The 8,998-nt window shown below is 46.7% G+C and overlaps 1 protein-coding gene across 4 annotated transcripts in view; it reads left to right on the forward strand.

Moving 5' to 3' along the window:
* The window catches only part of RNFT2 (ring finger protein, transmembrane 2), a 33,156-nt gene that overhangs the window by 20,669 nt on the left and 3,489 nt on the right, over window positions 1–8,998 (forward strand). For all 4 annotated transcript variants that reach the window (XM_030500375.1, XM_030500376.1, XM_030500374.1 and 1 more), the window contains 3 exons: window positions 2,545–2,694; window positions 7,195–7,260; window positions 8,290–8,391. In XM_030500375.1, coding sequence (XP_030356235.1) covers window positions 2,545–2,694; window positions 7,195–7,260; window positions 8,290–8,391 — 318 coding nt within the window. The remainder of the gene's footprint in view (window positions 1–2,544; window positions 2,695–7,194; window positions 7,261–8,289; window positions 8,392–8,998) is intronic.

The following is an 8,998-nucleotide window of genomic DNA, read 5'->3' on the forward strand; positions in this document are numbered from 1 at the left end:
TGCTGCTGGAATTGTAGGGAACAATCCCTGTTCTCTAAGCTTTAGATTCAGAAGGAAAACTCCACTTCTGCTGCAGCCCTTTGTAGAATTAATGCTGATTTTTCTAGGCACCTTTCCTAGTTTAAAAAGGGCTGGCGTGTTGCACTGAGGACCAAGATTCCTGACAAGACCCATTTCTGTAAGCATTTACTGTAGCACTGGTTCTCCTCTAAAAGATGCTCAGCTCCCTTGGATTGCTTCCCTCCTCCTAGCTGTAATCACTCCAAGCTTATCAACAGGCCTCTCTTAAATGGTCAAGCGGGTGGTGTTAAGGGGCTGGATGGAGAGATGCACCCATTTAAAGCTTGACTTCCCTCTAGTGACAGTGTTAACAAGTACCTAACTGCTAAGAAATCCTGATACCCTGCAGTTACCACTGAGAACTGAAGGTTTGCATTAGATAAAGGGATTTTGAAAGCTCTGTAAAGGGTGGAGAGTTTGTGGTTAGAAAATTGAAATATGCCACTTGTTGCACTTTAGAGCCATGCTCTGCCACTTCCAATTGTGCAGCTTGTCTTTACCTCTAGGGCTGCCTGTAACCCATCTTTCCTTATGCCTTGCTGTGGGCTCTGGTGTTTAAGTGCCTCAAAAGCTTCTGTTGTAGAAGAATTTCAGCTTTGATGCCCCAAAATACTGGATCCAGAAGCTCCATCTGATGCAATGAGAAAGTAAGCAGTGACCTGTCCCAGCCTAGCCTGCCAGGGAAGCAAGGCTGAATAAAAGCAGATGAGTGTGAGCCTGATGGGAGGAACGAGTCAGAAAAAGCAGTTTGCTGCCTTTAGCTTGCTGTAGCTTTCATCAGAGCTGGCTGAGGAGGGGGAGGCAGAGAACTGCTTGTGTGAAGGGAAGGAAGTGACAGCATAGTCATTAGCAGACTGCGACCCTCTGTCACAAGGGCACCCGAAATAAACGATGATTGCATTGAAGCATGAGGCTGGATAGAGACCTCTGTGCTAATTTAATAAATTGCTTGCATTTAGAACTCCAGATTGTTGCTATTCCATTTTTGCTATGTGATGCCACCTGGGATTAACAAGGAGGAGGGGATTGGAGGGGGGAGAAGAAGAAAGCAGCCCAGGTCCGTTAGCAACCGCTGGTGTGACCTCACTCCCTGTCCCCGGGGGGATATGAGATCATGAGCATGCCAGAGCCCTCTGAAGGATTCGATTTGCTCGGTGCAGCAGGATGGCCTGAGGAGTGAGCTCATCCCTGAGCCCCTGGGGAAGGGCGCTGGCTGCTGCTCAGGGGCTGCACAGGACTTAATCCCCTCTCCAAATGTCCCCAGTTAACAACTGCCCTGTGATGACATCACTGATGACAAAGCTGAGTGGGACAGCACAGCGGAATTCAGGGGAATTTCCCCTGCCCCTTGATCTTAAAGAAAAGAATTTGGACACGTCAAAACCAAATCTTTCAGTCCAGATAATGTCAGTGCAGGTTAAGCCTGGTTCTGTGTTCACAGCTTGCCCTGACCTGGGGCTCTGTCACCGGTTCTCCCTGTTAAACAATGTGGGACAGAACATAAAGGGTCCTCATCAAGACTGAGGGAGAGATAGGGGGTTGGAGTGGGTTTAAATTAGAACCTTACTTAGCCAGCTTTCCTAATCTTATGTGCTTTAAATAGAAATTATGTGCTAAGAAAAAGCCATTTCAGTTGCTGCACTTCATGGCTGTGTAAGCCAGGAGGGAGTTTGTTACCTTGCAGGTATCCTGCAAGGAAGGAAAGCTTTCCACCTGGAGTAAACACCAGAATGGCAAGGACAGCTTTGGAGAAGGTTTACAAAGGATGGCACCCATTCTTTGAGTCTCTTTTGAGAGAGAAGTGTTTCAACTTCCCCCACTCCTCCCCTTTTCTTTGTTAAGGTCCTCAGGAAGGTTTGTTATCTTTGAGTTTAAAGTGTCTTGAGGGTTTGTGTGTTTGGCTTTTCTTTCAGCACCAGTCTTTTCATCTATGTACTGTACAACAGACAGGAGCCAACACACACCTGAGTGGAAGGGAAAGGACGCTGGCAAATAGATAATGAATTTGATTCTATGGGATGATCTGGAAAGTTGTCGGGACGACCAGTGTCACCTTCCATTTAATCCCTGTACCTTCAGAAGGGGTACAGGATCAGAGACACCTACACCTTGCATTCCTTTTCTCATCATGAACAGTATCTACAACTTATACCATATTAATTCCTGCAAGTCTTAACCCCTGCTTTTAGCATTGTCCAGATAGGCAATAAGGTTTATATCCATAACTTGCTCTAAGAGCTGAAGATACGAAAGTGTAGAATAGCTGGGTAAGTGGCAGAGCAAGATGAACACTATGAAACAATGAAGTGAGTTATCCTTTCTACACCCCAAGTTAAATGGCTGCAAAGAAAGCTGCATGTCATGAATACTGGTCTCTGCACCATTTAGCAGTGTGCAGTGAAAGCAAGCCCTACATCAACTAAGTGCTATTGTTCTGCCTTCCTGATAGTAATGATGTGTCCCTTGTTTGGTTGGGTTTTACAGGGGAAGTTTTACCTGATTATTGAGGAGCTAAGCCAGCTCTTCCGCTCCCTTGTCCCCATCCAGCTATGGTATAAATACATCATGGGAGATGATCCATCCAGCAGCTACTTCCTTGGTGGGATCCTGATTATCCTGTACAGCCTCTGCAAGGTAAGTACCACCTCCCTAATAACCTCTATGGGAGCTGTAGCAAGAACAGAGACAGAAGCACAGCTGAGGGGAGCAAATACACCTCTTGATTGTTGCTAGCACTATGCAGGAAGGGAAGCTGCAGCAGATGGGGACACCATGTGCTTTAGTTGCCAAAAGCCTTTTGCTTCACCAGTATGTGGGCATTGATGAGCTAGAGGAAAATCTGTGAGTGCTCGTGTAGCATTGCATCAGGCTTATGAAGTCATTGCTGCTTTCTAATACCTTTCTATAAAAGCTAGAAGAGAAAGAGAGTGGAGTTTTGGGGACCAGGACTGGAAGAGATGTTAACCGTCACTAAACCTCTAGATGCAACAGCAGAAGGAAGGTGGCAGACAGTTAAAGGTTTCTCTCAAAGCCTTCCTCTTCATTTCAAGGCAGGGTAGGTACTCTGTTACTCACAATACTCAATGGAGCAGGGGGAGAAAGAGTCATCCAAGTCCTACTGAAGTAAAACAGGTAGTTCTGGTGCCATTCTAGCTCCTGGTCTGGCTGGTACAAGTCCAGGATCTCAGCAATGGGCAAGAGTAGTGTTTCCTCACAAGCGTTAAGAGCACAAAGTCTGCCTGTACAGTGGGGACTCTAAGTAAGTCACACCTATTAATTTCCAAGTCTGGGGTCTAGAAATAGCTGTATTTCTAATTGTGTGCATTGAACCCTGCCTAGGGGCAAAGCAGTAGCTGAATAAGGATATATATCTGTGTTGTCCATCGCTCTGAGAAAGGCCAAGTGAGTTGAGCTTGCTGCAGCCCTGATGCTTGTCTCTGCCTAGGAGAAAGGGACTATGGCTTTGCAGAAGCAGACTGAACAGAGAGGAGAGAATATATCCAAGCTGAAAACAGCTCAAAGGGGCTAATGGATTGCTGAGTCATAACTAAACCATAAAATAGATCTTATGCAAGATGTGCCTGCAGTTGCAGCTATATGTTGTATAGGAATGGAGCAATGCAACCCCTGCTGCCAAGAAACATACAGTTTGTAAGCAAGATAAGCAGAAAAGGTTGTGAGAAGTGAAGTGATTTGGTCACAGCAGGTCTGTGATCAAGCCAGAAGCAGAGCAAACTATGCCAGAACAGGAAGAACCTGAGACCAGTGGAATTCCCTGCACACCCATCCATTCTCTCAGCTATATATTTCCTGCTCTTTACTCTGTGGTGTTGGAGGTGATTGTTGCCCCTTGCAGAGATGTGATTGCCTGGCTCCATTCTGGACAATATCCAACCCTTACAGCTTGTGAGGTCAGGTATACAGATCACAATTACAGAGAGAGATCTGGTGTCCCTTCTTGCAAGAGTTACTCAGCACCTGGAAAAGGGATGCTTACCTGCAGTTCTGCATGCCATTTCCTACATTTGGAGAAGTCCTTGTACTGTGAAGAAGCAGTGGGGACCATCTGCTCCTTGGATGAAGTGGAGCCAAGCACAAAACCATAGCTGGCAACCTTAGCAGCCAGGGCCCAGCCCTGCAGCACCCAAACAGGACAAGCAGGGCAGACCTGGTGTGATAGCCAGGTTCAGAGAGTCCAGCTCTTCAGGTGGTGAGGCAGGTCCAAGATAAGGCCTGAACATCAATCCACAGGTCAGGATCAGGTCTGATGAAGGCAGCCAGGATCAGACACAGTCAAAAATTGCAGGGCACAGCCCTAGTGATGAGACAGGCTCAAGGTGAGGATAGGAAGTCACTCCACATGCTGGAGTGGCCAGATCAGTAGGATCTGTACCCAGGCATAGCTATAGCTGAACTGGAAACCATCACTTACATAGCACAGCTCAGACCTGAGCTGCTGCTTCCAGGCTGAGCTTAAATAGAGCTCCTGCCCCCATGGGCAGGGATTGTGGGTGGGCACCCAGGTGAGGCTTGTCAGGGCCATGCAGGCCTATTAATGCACTCAGGGCCCTGACACACAGGTGCAAGCAGTTCTTTGTAGTTTAACTTGATGTTTCTGTACTATGAAGCCCTTATAGGTGGTGGTGTGATGATCCAGATTGGAAAAGCAACCCCATTTTGGGAAGTTTTGCTGCTCAGTTGTTTAAAAGAGGAGAGGGCAGCTATTTACCAGCCTTGGCTATACCTTGGGACAGGATTAAAATGCACGCTTTGTGAAAGTGCTTTGGCTACAGCCTGTGCCCTTAACATTCATGGTTTTTTCCTTTAATTCATCTAGTTCATCAAAGATATACATGGAGGCATAGGCCAGCTGAAGGGTGATAGGTCCAGGAACATGTCCCAGGTCATTATGTGGCAACTGCTGAGCACCACACATGTGTCCAGGTTAGGATTAGACCTCTGCACACAAGACACTTTGCTTGGAAGTGGAAGAAAAGTGGGAGCACACTTCCCATACAGATCATGAAACGTTAGGTGTGTGCATCCCATTTACAATCACAGGAGTTGCTGGTCTAATTCTTTGTCTGAGACACTGAAAATATACCCAAAGGAGTCCACATTAGCAAAGCCACAAACCACATTAGAAAAACCACAGAAGCCAATTTGGCACTCAGAGCTCCTGTGCTGCTGGCAGAAATCCAGGGCTCAGCATCCCCTTTCCCTACACAAAGGGCAGGCTGAACTTGGAGAGGGGTGTATATAGCACAGCTGATGGGAGCTGTCTCGGTGTCCCTGTCTGGGCTGCATAAACGTGCATCTGTGATTTTGGCAAAGAAATCCCAGATGTTCATCAGTAAGGACATCCAGGTCTTATTTTTACCCTGTCCTGAACAGAAACACTTACTGTTTGTGAGCCCAGTTGCTGCAATCATATTGCTAGAAAGATGACTGATGCAGCTTCAGTGCATGGGGTGATAAATGGATGTTAGACAACGGCAAGGTGCATCTTTTGAGGTTACGGAAAACTCCAGAGGAAAAGAAACTGAAGGGGAATAAATGGGCTGAGAGGAGACATCAGAGTCAGGGCAAAGGCATTAGAAGTCGTGCTATAAGCAAAGCAACCAGAAAAAGCTGAGAATTGGACTGTGGAGAAAAGCTGATCCTTACCCCTGTTAGAAGACACAAAGTGTAGTAGTGGGCAGCCTCAAGTGCTAGCTGCTGACTGGAAGCATTACTGCAAGGACCCTGGGAGCCTTTTTACGTGCTGACTGGAAGCATTATTGGTGCCTTCATTTGATTCCACATCTCTTGCCCGATGATCTCATTGGCATTCCCTGCAGTGAGCCCACTTAATCATGCTGACCAAAAAGGGAAAAAAATAGAAAGCCAACTCCAGGCATTCTGGTGCCTTTGTGCTGCTGGTGCAGCTCTGCATGTCCTGCTTCACATCGACCCTGCCCTCCTACCTGCTTCTCACTCAGGCAGGTTTGAAATGGAAAGGTCCTCTTATATCATCTGTCCCTCCTCCCAACTAATGCAGGGCTGTTCTTTGCACAATCATTTCTTCATATCTTGTCTAGTTCATAGTATCTTCTTCCCTGTGTTCTGCCAGCAGGCAGGGAAGCTGAAGCTGCTGTTTTTCCATGTCTTCACTTTAGGAATGCTGAGTGTCTCCTCTCTTGCTCAGCCCCTTGATACTTGTAGGCAGTTTATCTCTTTTCCCCCCACTTTTGTACTGCTCAGCCAAGCTGTAAATATTTATGTCCTTTAGTCTCTTTTCAGCAATCATTGTCTGCAAGCTTATTTTCTGAACTGCTTTCAGTGGTTAATGAGGAGCCCGGAATGAGGGCTGCTCACCACATGTAGTTGCATCATGTTTGCTGGGCAATGGAGGGGGAAAAGAACAGGACCTGGTGTTGCCCCTGCTGTTGGACATCTGCAGAGTACCAACGTGCTGGACACTCACCCCCTTCCTGGCAAGTGAAGTTTCTCACTCTTTAGGTGGGTGGGAGCAACTCAGCCTCAGTCCTGCTCCTCATTCCTCAGGTCGTTCTTCTCTTGGTAGCATTTAGTCACTGCTCTCCCCTAAATCACTCGCAGCAGCAGGACGGGCAGAGTATCATCTGAGACCTCAAGAGTCAAGCTGTGTGGCAGTCTCCTTTTCCCAGAGGCTGAGGAAAGCTGTTTTCTTCCTCTTCCACGTGAAAAGACTGCTTCTCCTTCCCTTTTCCCCAAGCTAGCCACGGTGTTTTCTAACCTCTCTTCTGGGCTTCTCAGGTCTTCAGATCTCATGGTGGGAATGGGTCCATTTTAGCTCTTTCCTCCTTGGTAGGGCTGGACAATTTACCCCACCACAACCCCCTGGTGTCTGCTCCTCTTTCGGTCGGTGAAGTCCCTGCTCTGCAGTCCATTGTTACCAGAGCTTTTTTGGCCACCCTTCTCCACTGTCAATTCACTTTATTACATACTTCATGATCACCATGAGATCTTTTTTGGCACTGTTGTTACTTAGGATGTTTGTTCCCTCTGAGTATCCATTTGGAGCCACTGTTCCCTGAGTTTCTGGACTGTATACACGAATGCACACACACACTCTCTGTGAAAAGTATCTAAACTGGAATGTCTTTATTGCAGTCTTTTGACATCTGTGGTCGTCTGGGAAGTGTCAGGAAGGCACTGAAGGTCCTCTGCACCCCACAGGTAAGTAATCATACACATTAGAGCAGTTTCATAGGTTAAACCTTGTTACTGTTGAATGATGGAGTTGAAAATTGCTCAGTGCATCAGGATCACAGAATAAAGTCATTTGTTGTCCCACGGCTGGATAAGCTGTATCTCTCGTCAGGGATGTTAGGGACCTGTTCTGGTATCTATCTGCCCTGTTCCAGCTATGGTAAGAGATTGTTGCTAGTCTGGCCTGTTTGATTGGAAACACCCTGTATAATCCATTGAGGCCAAAGCTGCAAGAAGTTGACAAAACTTTGCAGTGCAGAGTGTGAGAAGGACTTTAAATAGAAGGATGTAGCTCCTGATGTGCAGTGACATTAAAAGAGATGCTACAGTGCACAGAAATTATCTCAGGCATCACATTATACAGTACTGATATTTAGATCTGTTGCAGTGGAATACTGTGGCATATTTTAAAGTGGTGAAATCAAAGACTGCAGAGGAAAGGAACATAAAACATCACTGATGTTTGGTGGAGCTGCCTTGCTTTTTCTGTGGGCTTGGACCGGTCAGTTTTCCTCAGCTTATTTCCATTTCCCCTATTACTCTTCCAATAGGAGAAGCAACATTTACCTTCCACATATTTAAAAAGACAAGTGGGAAGCCTGTGGGTGCTGCTGCTGTTATTCTTTCCTCTATTGTCTAACTTGCTAAGAATAATACCTGCCACTACCTAAACACCTCTGCAAATGATGCTGAATTAATCCTTTCAGCTCCCCATTGAGCTCATTACACTCCATTATCATTGCTCCAAGTGGAGGCACTAAAAGATGGAGTCAGCTCGAGGGGAAAACAAAACAGGGAACACAGAGCTCCAGACTCCCTCTGTTCTGTGTGCTGGTGCCCAAATCACCCTTCCTCATACAGTGACATAAGACAGGTGTCTTCCCAGGTCATGCAGGGAATCTGGGTGTGAAAAACAGTGTCTATGTATATGTGTAGTCAAAATCAGGTTACCTTCAAACCCTTTGACACTGGGATTTTTTCACCTCTCCCTAACAGACCTATGGAGTTCGTGCCACCAGCCAGCACTGCACTGAGGCAGGTGACATCTGTGCCATTTGCCAAGCAGAATTCAGGGAACCTTTGATCCTGATGTGCCAGGTAAGACCCCAACTTCCCATGTCAAGTTTCCCCATTGGCATTCATTTGGTTACCTTCTGCGGGTGGGGAGAGGCACAGTCAGCCTGGGTACTTCTCAAATCATTTACTGGGACTTGATCTAGGTCCTTGTGGGTATTTATTGCCCTCTTCTAGGCAGTGATTGGAGATAGCTGAGCCACTCTTTAGGGGCTGATCACAGCTATTGAGATGGAAAAGACCAGCCTTGTAGTGCAGGGCCTGCAGTTGGCAGTCCAGATCTTGGATCTGGAATGCAAGGCATTTTTATCTGCTTTGTAGCAGGCTTATCAAATTAAAGCAAGTAGGTCACAGTGAATCAAAAGTGCCTCTTACTATTCCTGTGAACATCTGTGCAGATGTTATCAAGCTGTCAGCCCCAGAGATTCTATCTTGGTATGTGTTTATCAGAGTTGAGATTCCAATGAGTAACATTTCTGATGGCTCCACATGTGCTGAGGAGGTCTCGGCTTCTTACAGCTTCTCAATACTCTCTTCTTTTCCTGTTCCTGCTCTTACAATCTGGGGCTAGATGGTGGTGTGTGCCGGGCAGCCATCCCTCCTGATCCCTGTTTGTACCCAAGGCAGGCTG

Source organism: Strigops habroptila, chromosome 11 (assembly GCF_004027225.2).
Source record: "Strigops habroptila isolate Jane chromosome 11, bStrHab1.2.pri, whole genome shotgun sequence".
Lineage (NCBI taxonomy): Eukaryota > Metazoa > Chordata > Aves > Psittaciformes > Psittacidae > Strigops > Strigops habroptila.